The 14,428-nt window shown below is 43.1% G+C and overlaps 1 protein-coding gene across 1 annotated transcript; it reads left to right on the top strand.

Annotated features, from left to right (window-relative positions):
• The first annotated feature begins 10,109 nt into the window (after nt 1-10,109).
• On the top strand, nt 10,110-12,889 carry LOC127765255 (protein NRT1/ PTR FAMILY 5.6-like). The gene is made up of 4 exons (XM_052290119.1): nt 10,110-10,545; nt 10,679-10,896; nt 10,994-11,517; nt 11,806-12,889. The coding sequence occupies exons 1-4, from the start codon at nt 10,395-10,397 to the stop codon at nt 12,671-12,673; spliced, it is 1,761 nt and encodes a 586-aa protein (XP_052146079.1). The 5' UTR covers nt 10,110-10,394; the 3' UTR covers nt 12,674-12,889.
• Nucleotides 12,890-14,428: the final 1,539 nt, after the last annotated feature.

Raw genomic sequence — 14,428 nt, 5'->3', positions numbered from 1 at the left:
AGAATTTTCCATGACATATACCATGAATAAGTGCTATTCAGCGCAAACATCATTTGTAAATTGTGCATTTTGATTGTGACCTGATCAACCCATCCACCCCTAGGACATTTTCGGCACATGTTGATGATCGACAAGACTAGCTACTATGGAGATGGCTCATGCTGAGTGTAGTGTGCGTTTTTTATGTAATCTAAAAACATAAATGATACTCCCTCCGTTTCAGGTTATAAGACGTTTTGACTTTAGACAAAGTTAAACTGTTTCAAATTTAACCAAGTTTGTAGAAAAAAATAGTAACATTTTCAACCCAAGAAAAATTTATTATGAAAATATATTCAATTATTGATTTGATGAAACTAATTTAGTATTATAAATATTACTATATTTATATATAAACTTAGTCAAACTTAAAATAGATTGACTTTGACCAAAATCGGAACGTCTTATAATCTGAAACGGAGGGAGTACTGTATATGTTGGATCCCATATATGCATGCATGGATGACATTTATGCTCCTAATATTTTAAGCAACCCCTAAATGGGCGACAAGTGGACTGACCACGCGCAATACGGTGACGCATCATCACTAATCTCTTCATTGTGTGATGGTCAAATCGTGGCACTGCACGTTCACGATCAGCATCATACTGTCATGTTCTCGCATGTCAAAGAGACATATTAGTTCGTCGATATATGGATGATGTCGTCCATATATAATGGGGGTACATTGTGGCTAGATTGCTACACCTGATTGATTTGCTAGCTTTAATTATATTTACTCCCACAAAGCTTGGGTCAATCCGTAGAAAGTTCATTCATGATAGGTCAAGGTCAGGAACACTGCTATAGGCACCCAAACAATATAGAAAAGTTAGGTAAATACAGAGTGTGAATTAATAGAAAATATCGTCGTATGTGAGAATTATACATGCGGCCTGGACAGCATGTTTAATGTTGATGTAGTGTGGTAGTTTCTAATTTCATAATAATCATAGTTGTTGCACGAAGAAAATTATGTAATACAGAGTGTGAATTAATGAAAAATGCCATGGCATGTGAAAGTGATATATGAGGCCTAGTACATCAATTCTAGGATGACAGAGGTGGTGTTTGAATCTAGATCAAGTGTTTCACGCAAAACGAGGTGGTAGTAACATGTGATTAATTGAGTTTTAATTATTACAAACTTGAAAAATAGATTTATCTGACATTTTAGAGAAACTTTCGTATAGAAAGTTTTTGCACGAAACGTACCGAAGAATCCAAATTTTCATATAGCAGTTTGAAAAGCGTGCCACGAGAATCCAAAATTTTATCCTACCCTTACCGAAGAAACGAACAAGGCTAGAGGGTGGTATTTTTCCCATTTTACAATCATCACATAAAGAAAAATGATACAATTAATCATCACAGAAAGAAAAATGTTGCTAAACCAAATATACGGCTTAGAAATCAGGTAGTTGATGAACCTATTTGTCAGTGACTGTTTCGATGACAAGGTGAGGTAACTGTGAAGTACATGTAGCTAGCCTGCATGGAATTCCAAAGTTGAAAGTGTGCATCGTTAGTGACCCTCCACTAATCACAAAATGTTGCGGCTATCTCCGTATGAGCTAGCTGTCTCAAATTTTATGCTCCATTTCTTACATGTGCTAATTTTGGTTAGTTGGAGGCAGACTAAAGCAAAAAATTAAAGTGGGAGAGCAAAGTTGTGGAGTCCATCCGTCCATCCGTCCATCCATCCATCCATCGCCGATTGCATCCAACTTGATTTTGTCGGCAATGCAATCTAATGCATGCTTGCATGGTTATCGTCTCTACTGACATCTCCTAATCCAGCAAAATATTCAGTGAATATGACTGTGCAGAGACAGTGTCGCGTGCAGTGCATGCATCCATGGAATTATTGTTACTTAAAAAAAATTCAGCCAGATGTATTAAATGCGTTGGTGTTTTTGGTTCATTGACAAAACCAACCATATAAAAGAATTGGTGGTAATACTTGCATATCCATTTGGGGGTCTGTTGCCAAAAAAAAAAAATGAAGGGGCTAAACACAAGCTTCGGAAGTAACATTGCCAATTTTTTGGCTTGACAAAATTTTAGTAAGGCTAAGAATAGCTATAATAATCCAAACAAACCCATTATGGCTAGGCACCAGAATTTGAATTGTTAGCACCCTGCAAAAATATTTGGGAATGGCACCCTGCAAAAATATTTGGGAATGGTGCCATATTTGTCAATAAAAATAAAATTTTAACACGTATTTACATGTAATAATCAAATATTACAATATTTAAATCTATATATTTCGAATGTAAATTTCAGAACTTACAATATAAATAGTATCAAATGTTTACAGTGTTTTTTTTTTCTAATACTCAATGTATATAAGATTTGAGACTAGGAATTATTGGTTACCGGTGCTGATCAACAAATGACGTAAAAGGGAAAAATAAAAATTGGAAGAGAGAGAAGCGGAGGGATATATAGTCTGTTCGCCAAGCCAAGATTTGGGGACATATGTTGCCCACGACGGCATGAACATCTATCGCACGGTCCAAATCCGATTGAAATCAATCACAAATTGCTGGCGATAGATTTTTAGCAATACCGGAATACTCCTACTTTTACATCAGAATTGTACATGGAAGTTATGTGTGCATCGATCTGTAAACTAGTACTGGTAAATTGTTGCACAAAGCTTTTGTGCGTTTAATTTGCGGAAACAAAATAAAAGAACTTAGGTATTATCAGTGTCAAAAAAAGCAGCGGAGGTGACGGACTCATGGCACATCAGTTTATGTTGTATGTCATCCTAGAAATGCTTGTGCTAGCTGACTAGCTCCACCACTCCAGTCCTCTGATCCTCTACTGCTCCTGTATACTTCTTTTCACTGAATTTTCAGTGAATTGGTTGTTGCTTGTTAGTACTCCCTCTGTCCCAGATTATAAAGGATTTTAAGTGGATTTAACACATTATAATACTACGAATCTAAACAAGCTTTCTGTCTAAATTTATAATATTATGATATGTCAAATCCACTTAAAATTCCTTATAATCTAGACGAGAGGTGCTATATTGGCATGAGGAAGAGCAATTCATTATTTACGATTCAAGACAAGAACCATAAAAAATGTATTAAACCTGCTTAGATTAGGTCATATATACAATAGATTTTTTTGAACTAGAATAAATTATTTCATTGTTCTTCAGACAAAAGAAAGAACCGGACAAATTAATCATGGCCATTAGTACACACTTTATGTAATTATTTCCCTTTAAAAATTATCTTGGTCTGATCAACGTCATCCACAGAATACTATGCAGGTTGGTAGTGCTTGTTGTAAAACAGTGTGCAACAGTGAAACCGACATTTTTTGCCCCTGATATGGGCTACACATGGGAGAGCTAGACTTTTATTTTAAGAACAAGTAAATTTCACAAAACTACCGGTATTTTGGTTAAATTATCAAAATATTATAGATTTAATATGATGTATCACAAAACGATATATTTAACACTAAATTTATCACAGAACTACAGATTTAAAGTGGAATATCACAAAACTACATATTTAGTAACAAAGATATCACAAACTAAAAGTTAACTTAGACATATATAACTCAAACATAGCATTGGTGCTAAGGATTTAAACCCTACAATCTGTAGCTTTATGACAATTTCATTAGTAAATATGTAGTTTTGCGATACTTGGCCTTTATGATAATTTTATTATTAAATCTCTATTTTTGTGATATATCACTTTAAATTTATAGTTTTGGGATGATTTAGCCAAAGTATCATCACATTACATTTACTGTAAGAGAAATGATCCCCACAAGAGAGAGAGAAACGAAAGTGCAAACCATTCCTAGAATAACATTACATTTGCTGGAAATTAAAATTCATCCATCTTTGATTGCACATTATGTAGTATAAGGTGGCATCACATTTTTAGTCATAGTAATCAAACATGGTAAATTGACAAACTTCAGACCTTTGGGTTGGAGAATTTGAAATATTTTTGACAGGTTTGAATCAATTTCCATGAGAATTTAACAACCAGACGGCATGTGCCCAAAAGGTTCTAAAATACTTCCCCACTTCGGTTCAGATGTGAAATTTGTTCAAAATTTATATGAGGCTCCTATTAGAAATTTGATGAGGGCTAGAGATTTACACATGATCCCATCTCTTAAAAGTGGGTTGAAGGGTGCCAATCAATCACGGTTGTGCGTGTGGTGTGAGTGTCTAGTGGTATGTGTGCACCCTGCATGATGGAACAATCCCAAATTTAAGGAACCACCACGCACCTAACCCTGAGCATATTGATGTTCAAACTAGTCATTAATTTTTACATAGACACGATAATCTCAAGATATATCGGTCTAGTTTTTCAGATATGCTCATAGAGATAGATGTGAGCATTTATAAGGGTGAGTGTACGTGTGTTGTGAGCGTCCGCGGTTATACCTGTTTCTTGAAAGAAAAAAAAAAGACTATGGCATCAAAGTGCTCAACCTGGAGAAAAAAAAGATGATCAAAATATTTCAATTGACAATTAGTAAATCATCGAGTTACACATTGTGAACATTTTAGTCACTAAAACATATGAAAGAAATATGAAACATGTAAATACCATTTGAAATATTTCTCTATTTTCTTAGAAAAAGTGTTCCTTTCTTATATAAAATATCAAATTTTAACGGTTAAGACATACTCCGTATATTTTCTTACGCATAAAATATTTTAAGGGAAAAAAATTAAAGCTTGCTAAGGAGCTTTATTCTTTGTATGAAACATGCAGCCATCAATATTAGGTATCTAGAGAGAGGAGGGAAAATGAGCATGCAGAGCGTCCTATGAGCACCCTCGAGGCATATCTTATATTGATAAAATCACTATAGGTGCCTTGCTTTCTATGAGTGTTGTCAGGGTTATGGATATCGCATACCCAATAGTAATCGACTAAGCTCGACGGGCCCACCACATACCAAGTCTTATACGGAATCATACCTCGTATAAAGAAGGGGTTCCGGATAAGTAAGGACAAGTAGAGTTCTATATGAAAACGACAAGGACTAGATTGTATCCATATTGGTCTCCCTAGTCTTATTTGGACAAGGAGACATCTATGGGTATAAATGCAAGCCCCTAGGAGGAGAGGGGACACGCCACAAAGCCACAAGATCAACACACAATACACAAGCCAACACACACCAAGACATGCCGCCGGATATCAACATCAAAGATTAGCCTAGACAAACCCCGTCCGGTTTCTACGGAGGCCGGCAATAGGGATCTAGCAGCATATCTGATCTCGGCGAGTGCGGATTCGAGAAGGAAGACTACCCTGTCGTAGTCGGTTATCTAGCCGCCAAGTCGACGACAACAAGATAGGTTATCCCAAATATTATACTTGTGTGATTCAAATGAATAAAGGAGCAATACCGGCTTCAGCCAACAGGATGTAGGGGTATTACTTGTCAGATAAGGGACCCGAACCTATATAAAAATCTTTGTCTCTGTCTCTTTTACTCCAATCTCGCATATATCCTAGTATCAATGATCCCCATACCATCTAAATACCGTAGTCGCGATCTCAAACGTCGACAAGTGCGTTGCCTGCCACTAAAAAAATAATTAGCCTTAAATACAATTGCTTATGTGAAGTGTAGGACTTGGACCTGAATGGGCCAGTTCCAGCTAAAGGAATCTATTGCTCTAATTTCACGAAGAGAAGTCCTCTCGTTTATTATATGTTATCTAAATAATTATAAACAAACTGATAAGATAGATTAAATAATTCCTTGAGGCAAGATAAAAATATTTTTCCTCTGAAACAGATGTTGAGTGATATATCATGTATAAAACTATCTTTTTTATATAAATGTTTAGATGGTATATATGAAAATAGTTTCCCAAAAGAAGCCTGTGGGCGTAAATTAGGACTCGGATCCTCTACATTAAAGGAAAAAAAATGCAAAGAATCTACAGTACACTTGCATTAGGCATGGTTTTTACCGTTGGATCTTCATCAAACGGCTAGAAATGGATGTTACACTAAACTCGAATAGTAGAAGGGGAATAATAATATTTTGTCAACCGGTCAAACCCACACTGTGCAAGCAGTTTTTACTACAGTACTACTATACTGTTCTAACAGTGGCCCTTGCATTACAGCAGAGGATCCACGTCCCGTAAATTATTTCGTCCTTTTTGGATATCACTGAATTATTTGCTTCATGTTTTCTAAAATATACTCCCTCCGTCCCTAAATATTTGACGCCGTTGACTTTTTTAAATATGTTTGACCGTTCGTCTTATTAAAAAACTTTTATGAAATATGTAAAACTATATGTATACATAAAAGTATATTTAACAATAAATCAAATGATAGGAAAAGAATTAATAATTACTTAAATTTTTTAAATAAGACGAACAGTCAAACATGTTTAAAAAAGTCAACAACGTCAAATATTTAGAGACGGAGGGAGTATTTGCTTAGGAAAAACTTTCCAGTAGTACTCATTGTTTTTTTTTTTTGAACATTGTATTCATTGCTTGAAAACTTATTTCAAACTATTGACTCCATGAAAAGTATATGTCATCGAGTTGCAACTTGCGACGTCGTACAACTCCATTTGTGAATTTTGCAGGAGCGTTTACACATGGCGAAGAACACGACGAGCGGTTGGCAGTTAGCCGCTGACTGAAACGCATGCAGAGACAAGCATTTCCTGCGAAAAATCAACGCCGATTCCGGTGGGCGATCGATCGATCGACGGCTGCATCTGCGCATCCAACTTGCTTAGCTTGTATCTTTGTAAAACGGCCACGCGTGAGTGAGCCCGTCACCCTGCGAGAGATGTAAGGAGGGCATGTACAAAAGATAGAGTTCGACACAACACGATCTCTTAGTTAATACTTCTGCAATAGATAAAAAAATAAAACCTCTTAACTATTACTACATCAAAATAAATTTTTATTACCCTTATTTTCTTTTCTTCTCTCCATGTAACAATATTTCATTTAATAAATGCTACCAAGAGTTGAAATCTAAACCGTTGTTATGCGTAGCAACGATGTTTTCTTTTTTTTTCTTTTCACGTCACCAAATTTACATGCATATCAATCAAAAGCGTACATTAATAAATATCATTGTACATGTCTAAGAAAAACGGACGTGAAAACGTGCACGCTTTAATTTACTGGCCCTGCATCTCGGCTAGTTTCCATGCAGAACAGCGGCGCTAGAGACGGCGTATGCATGATAGATGTATGTATCTCTTGGATTGATGACGTTTGCTGGAGATTTGGGAGTCAATGCAAATTTTTATGTTTTCAATGTATTATATCTTTGTGATGCATACAATATCTTCTCAGTGGACTATTTAATCTCCAGGATTTGATACTTCATAGATTTCACTCAAATTAATGAGTGCTGGAGCTATTGTGTATGCATGGCAAACATTAATTAGAAGATCAAGGAAAAAAAAATATAGTGTGAGGTATTAGCTATGTGTTCAATACTCCACCACTAAATAAGGGAGACAGATTTTGACTCCAAATTTGAACGTTGTGGATAGCTATGATCCCACCACCACATATGTGATGCTTCCCTTCTTTTCGGACGATATGCAACACGATAATCTATACTCTCTCCATCCCAAAATAAGTGCAGTTTTACACTATTCACATTCAACGTTTGGCCGTTCGTCTTATTTGAAATTTTTTTATGATTAGTATTTTTATTGATGATAAGACATGAATAGTACTTTATGTGTGACTAAATATTTTCAAATTTTTCACAATTTTTTCAAGGCAAATTTTGCTACAGGACATCGCAATTGTGTGGTTTTAGCTCAGGGACACCGCGAAAGTGAAGTTTTGGGGGAAGACATCCCATAATCGTGGATATTAGCCGATGGACACTGCGCCATCTAAAGGAATCTTGCCGTGCTGACGTGACGGACGGATGCCGTTTTTTGACGCGGTAGGACCTAAATACCCCTGCACCTTATCTCCTTAATGTTTGGCCCCACATGTCATCCTCCATGTCTGGCCCCACATGTCATCCTCAATGTCCTCTCTCTCTCTCATCTACAAGGAGAAGACTAGAGCAAGGCAGGCGACGGCCAGAGCTGGGCAGGCGACTGACGGCGGCCGGAGCTGGCCGCGAAGCTGAGCAGAGCAGTAGCTCGGCGGGGAGGAAAGCAGAGCAGCAGCACGCACGCCCTGGATCCCCCGGAGCAGGAGGTGGTCAAGCCGTCGCCGCCGGGCCGTATCCGCAACAGCACGCCCTCCTCCCCCAACCTCCTCGTCTCGGGCGCCGACGCCGATGCCAAGAACATGTGCCGCTACTCCGCGCTGCCGAGCGCCTGCCCCTCTTCCCCTCTCTTTCCAATCCTCTCCAGCGGCTCCCACGCGCGTGCGCTCCTGAGCGAGATGCGGCAGGCGCGTGACGGCGCGGGCCGAGGCGACGGCGGCGGCCTAAAGGGAGCTTGGTGGCGTTGAGTGGATGGGGATAAAAGGCTGGCTCAGCGAGGAGGTGTCGGGGCAGCGCCGGGCAGAGGAGGCGGAGGTGGAGGCGCTGGGTGATCGCGGAGGCGGCGCCCGTGTGGGCCGGCTTGGCCGTGCGTGGGGGCGGTGCTCGCAGCGTGGTGGTGGCCCCGAGCAAGACGAAGACAGCGGGTGGTGGGGAAGCAGCAGTGGCGCGCGGGTGGTGCTCGCACGGGAGATGTGGCCGCGTGCGGCGGCAGTGGCCGAGCGTGGCGACGACTTGGCGCGGCGGCGGAGAGGGGAGAGAGGTAGCTAGCGGCGGTGGGGAATGGCCTGACGGGAGGGCCTTTTTTGCTGACGTGGTGCAGGGGTATTTACGTCCAACCGCGTCAAAAAACGGCCTCCCATCCGCCACGTCAGCACGGCAAGATTCCTTTAGACGGCGCGATGTCCATCGGCAAATATCCATGATTATGGGATGTCTTCCCCCAAAACTTCACTTTCGCGGTGTCCCTAAGCTAAAACCACACAATTACGATGTCCTGTAGCAAAATTTGTCTTTTTTCAAATAAGACGGACGGTCAAACGTTGGGCACGGATATCCACGGTTGCACTTATTTTAGGACGGAGGTAATATTTTCTTTCTTTCTTATATAAAAAAACAAACCACATAAAGGAAGTCGTGGGCTTAAAAATCCACATCAGTAACACACTACATACCTTGTCCACGAATACAAAAAATGATTGGAGGTGTGAGGTGAGAAAATTAAATAAAGAGCGGTGGCTAGGAGAAATAGTTTTTGTGAATACTTATATTTGTATGGCAAATAAATATTAAATGCTAAAATTCTTTATATATAGTCTATGAATCTTTATATGTGTAAATAAATTCCAATTATTAGGTATCCTTATATATACATATGATGTATTTCAACTTTTTTAAATGGGAGGTGTATTTCTACTTTGAACATGATGAATTGAGAAAGTTGCAATAGGGGTCAAATCTCTTAGATATTTGTCATCCCTTAATTATTTTCCAAGGATAGTAGTTGGCGATATTTGGTCCAACGTTTGTTTGTAGTAAAAAGTAACGGCAGGAGTACAAAAATTAATTAAGTATGGTTGGTAAAAGCTCATTGAATTGCATGCGGCTGATGAAAAAAACGTCAATTTTGTCACAGATATTTTCACACCTTAATTACTACTAGTATTTTACTTAAGCAAGTCATCTCTAAAGCAGTGAAAGACTGAAAGTAGTGAGCACTAGCCACTAGCTTGAAGATAAACACGCCAAGTTAGGCCACAGATTTTTTTTTTTAAAAAAAAAACACGCCAATAATTAGTGTAGCAAAAAAATCCTTGAATTCCCATTAATGCGTCGCCTTCAAAGATTTTTTTTTGGTTAGCTAGACTAATTCTTTCCGTTTTTTCACAAGATTAGACTAATTCAACTAATTCTTTTCATCGATTCGCCTTTCACCCAAAATCGATCGAGCTCTCCTTTCCCTGATTCGATTCGTTATAGGCCCATCGATCTTACTAATAAAATGATTACAAATCTAATCAACAGCGACCACTGACTGAAGCCGCAGTAATCCGGTCAGTCTGCGAGTGAGCTCACACCTCGATCCTCGTCCTCTTCTTCTTCGATTCCTCCTCTGTTCTCGCTGGCCGTACGTGTCAAGCGTATCCAGCACACACGGCTATATAAAGGCTGCACCTCGAGTCCCTTTTCTTCCCAACCAACCTCAAATCAAATCAAGAACAGCTCGTGCTTAGATCGCTCTCTCGCTTGCTGTTCTTCCAATCCACTCCTCTTGTTTGTGGCAAAGATTTGGGTTCTTTTTTTTTCCTTTTTGCGGGTTTGGTTGGAGAGGTTTTGTGAGCATGGAGGGTTTAAGGGGCGGCGGCGGCCATGGCGAGGCGGCGGTGGACGGCGGCGACGAGAGGTGGGTGGAGGACTCGTCGGTGGATTACCAAGGGCGGCCTCCTCTCCGCGCCGCCACCGGATCATGGAAGGCGGCAATGTTCATCATCTGTAAGCCACTTTAATTTCTTGATGAATGTTTGTTCGTGTTCATGTGATTTTCTTACTGATCGACGGAGTGACGTGTTCGTCGTCGTCTTCCTCCTCGATCTCGGCGTGAATTTGATCGATTGGTTAAATGAAGTGATTGAGTTCAGCGAGAGGCTGAGCTACTTCGGGCTGGCGACGAGCTTGATGATCTACCTGACCAAGGTGCTCCAGGAGGAGATGAAGTTTGCCGCCAAGAATGTCAACTACTGGACCAGCGTCACCACCCTCATGCCCCTCGTCGGCGGCTTCCTCGCCGACGGCTACCTCGGCCGCTTCTCCACCGTCCTCTTCTCCACTCTCATCTACCTCTCGGTCAGCTCCCTCTCTCACTAGCTCTAATGGCGTTCCTCGCCGCCGGCGAGCGAGCGATCTCTGATGATGATTTTTGTTTTGTTTTCTGTCATTGCAGGGCTTGATTCTGCTGGCGATATCGCAGCTGTCGCCGAGGCTGAAACCCGAGCGCAACCTGCACCTCCACGAGACGCTCTTCTTCGTGGCGATCTACCTGGTGTCGGTCGGCACCGGCGGGCACAAGCCGGCGCTGGAGAGCTTCGGCGCCGACCAGTTCGACGACGGCCACGCGGCGGAGCGGGTGCAGAAGATGTCCTACTTCAACTGGTGGAACTGCGCGCTCTGCGCCGGCGTCCTGCTCGGCGTCACCGTCATCGTCTACCTCCAGGAGAAGGTCGGCTGGGGCGCCGCCGCCGTCGTGCTCGCCACCGTCATGGCCGCCTCCCTCGCCGTCTTCCTCGCCGGCTGGCGCCACTACCGGTACAGGGTCCCCGAGGGCAGCCCGCTCACGCCGCTCGTCCGCGTCCTCGTCGCCGCCGCGAGGAAGAGGCACCTCCACCTCCCCTCCGACGCCAACGAGCTCTACGAGGTGAAGCCGCAGAATATCAAGAGGCGGCTGCTCTGCCATACCGATCAACTTAGGTGACCACTTCATTTCAACTCACGTTACTTTCCTTGCCCCTTCTTTTCTCGCAAAAAGACACTAATCATTGATGCACGTACACTGCACCACGGCTCAACCACCAGTCAACCCAAAAACTTAAGCTGACGAGAGAAAAAAATTATCGATAGTGAAAATGATAACAATATTTGATCACGTTGTAAAGTTATACATAAGGACTTATCTTGTTTATCCAAAAGCTTAAACTGACGAGGAAAAATGCAATTGTGATTGTAATCATGGAATGTGTGGATGACATGGCATGGCAGGTTTCTTGACAAGGCGGCCGTAGTGGAGCACGACGGCGGCGAGGAGCGGCGCGGGGCGTGGCGGTTGGCGACGGTGACGCAGGTGGAGGAGACGAAGCTGGTGCTGGCGATGGTGCCCATCTGGGTGGCGACGCTGCCGTTCGGCATCACGGCGGCGCAGGTGTCCACCTTCTTCATCAAGCAGGGCAGCGTGATGGACCGCCGCATGGGCCCGCACTTCACGCTGCCGCCGGCGTCCACCTTCGCCATGGCCGCCATCGGCATGATCGTCGCCGTGGCCGTGTACGACAAGGTCCTGGAGCCGTACCTGCGCCGCCTGACCGGCGGCGAGCGCGGGCTCAGCATCCTGAAGCGCATCGGCGTCGGCATCGCGTTCACCATCGTGGCCATGGCGGTGGCGGCGACGGTGGAGCGGCGGCGCCTCCGCAGCGCCTCGCCGGCGTCCATGTCGGTGTTCTGGCTGGTGCCGCAGTTCTTGCTGATGGGCATCGGCGACGGGTTCGCGCTGGTCGGTCTCCAAGAATACTTCTACGACCAGGTGCCGGACAGCATGCGCAGCCTCGGCATCGGCCTCTACCTCAGCGTCATCGGCGCCGGCAGCTTCCTGAGCAGCCAGCTGATCACGGCGGTGGACCGCGTCACCTCGCACGGCGGCGCCGCCGCCGGCTGGTTCGGCAAGGACCTGAAAAGCAGCAGGCTGGACCTCTTCTACTGGCTTCTCGCCTGCATCGGCGTCGCCAACCTCGTCTTCTACGTGGTCGTCGCCACCAGGTACTCGTACAAGACCGTCATGGCCGGCGGCAAGGTCGTCGACGACAAGGCCGGCGACATCGAGTGCGCCGCCGCCGCAGCTGCTGCTGCCTACTGATCAATATCAAGCAGTAGCTGATCGATTAGCTAGCTAGCTAGAAAATCATGGTAAGAAAGAAAATGGCATCATCATGTATTATGATCTGCTTTCGTGGTACGTGACAACAACAACAAAATTGTAAGGATTATGTCGTTCGTCCATGTATATGCTTAATCTGCTTGTGATTGCCATCTGATCGTGTGATCTACTGCTACTGCTGATGTTGCCAAGTCCTGAACTGATTCAGTGTAGCAGTGATTAGTAAGTTACGCGTGTGCTTAGTGCAAGAGGCGAAGTGCTGAGTAGATGGATTACGTGCACTTGGAGTTAAGAGTGCGAGATTGAGATGGCCCGAAAGCCTGCTTAATTCGGACGGTCGGACCGAGTTTGCAGCCTTGCGCTGTGAGGAGAAAGTCCAATGTATGTCCCTCTAATGATTGAGTTTCGATCACGTCCCTCAATCACAGAAACAGGTACAACGCATTCCTAGTCTTCCAAAAGCCAGTGCAAATGTAGTCCAAAGGCAGCACTGAGGTCGTTTTTAGCTGACGTGGTGCAGTGGTTCTTATGTAGCATATTGACTAGGTTTTCGTCTTACAAGACATCTACGTAACACTTACATTCAAGAACAAAAAATTTTAGGACCTATGTGGGGCCAACATGTTAGGGGTTCTTCTTCCTCCAAAACCTCCCTTCTTTCCTCTCTTCCCCATCTCTCTCCACCTCTATCCTCTCTTCCTACCTTGTCGGTAGGGTGGTGGCAAGTAGAGGCCGAGATGGTCGCCCAACACAGGTAGACAAGATGGTCACATACAATGAGATGGCTACTATCGCTATCGAGTGTCGCCTGCCTTAGTTATTGTGACGTACCACTTTCATTCATTTCAGCGAGTCGCGCGTATTAGATCGATTCAATTGGTTTCTAGTGCATATCGAGATGACATGGCATCCATGGAGATGGATATTACAATGATACGACAAGAAGAGCAAGTCGCACCGCCCTGGTGTGATACTGTGGCTTTATGGATGACTACGAGCAAATGGAGGACGATGAACCACCCTCACCGTGAGTCAACAAGCCCAGGTTTTTTTTCCTTATGCCACTGCCGGAGCAGAAGGTGTCCGTAGCATATCATGCGTAGCTTTGGCGTACGAATGCCTGAATAAACAACGAGTATGGGTCTCGTCGGCTCAATGAAAAGAGGAGGAAGAAGAAGAAGAAGTCCAAGCATTATGTGTCGCCGTTGTCGTCTTCTCCATAGTTGAGGTCGCCTTCGCCAGCCTACGAGATACTCCCTCCGTACTCGTAAAGGAAGTCATTTAGGATAATGTTTAAGTCAAACCTTGGGAATATAAATTATGAATAACTCTCAGGTTGTTGAGTTTGAAAATATAAAAATTATATGAATAGATTTGTCTTGAAAAATACTTTCATAAAAGTATACATATATCACTTTTTAATAAACATTTTTATAGAAACAAGAAGTCAAAGTTTTGTTTTTGGAGACCATGTCGCTATCCAAAACGACTTCCTTTATGAGTATGGAGGGAGTATCTCCAACCCTCAAACCCAACGACCCATACTAGATACCAAGAAGAGGGGGGAGAGGTAGAGATAGATGGGGAAGAGAGGAGACAGGGTGAGGTTGGAGGAAGAAGAACCACTGACATGTCGGCTCTACATGAGCCCCACCGGTTTTTTTTATTAATGTAAGCGTCTCGTGAGATGAAGACCTAATCACTACACAACGTGAGAGCCACATTACCTAGTCA

Source organism: Oryza glaberrima, chromosome 3 (genome assembly GCF_000147395.1).
Source record: "Oryza glaberrima chromosome 3, OglaRS2, whole genome shotgun sequence".
Taxonomy (NCBI): Eukaryota; Viridiplantae; Streptophyta; class Magnoliopsida; order Poales; family Poaceae; genus Oryza; species Oryza glaberrima.
This window is presented reverse-complemented; position numbering and strand designations above follow the sequence as displayed.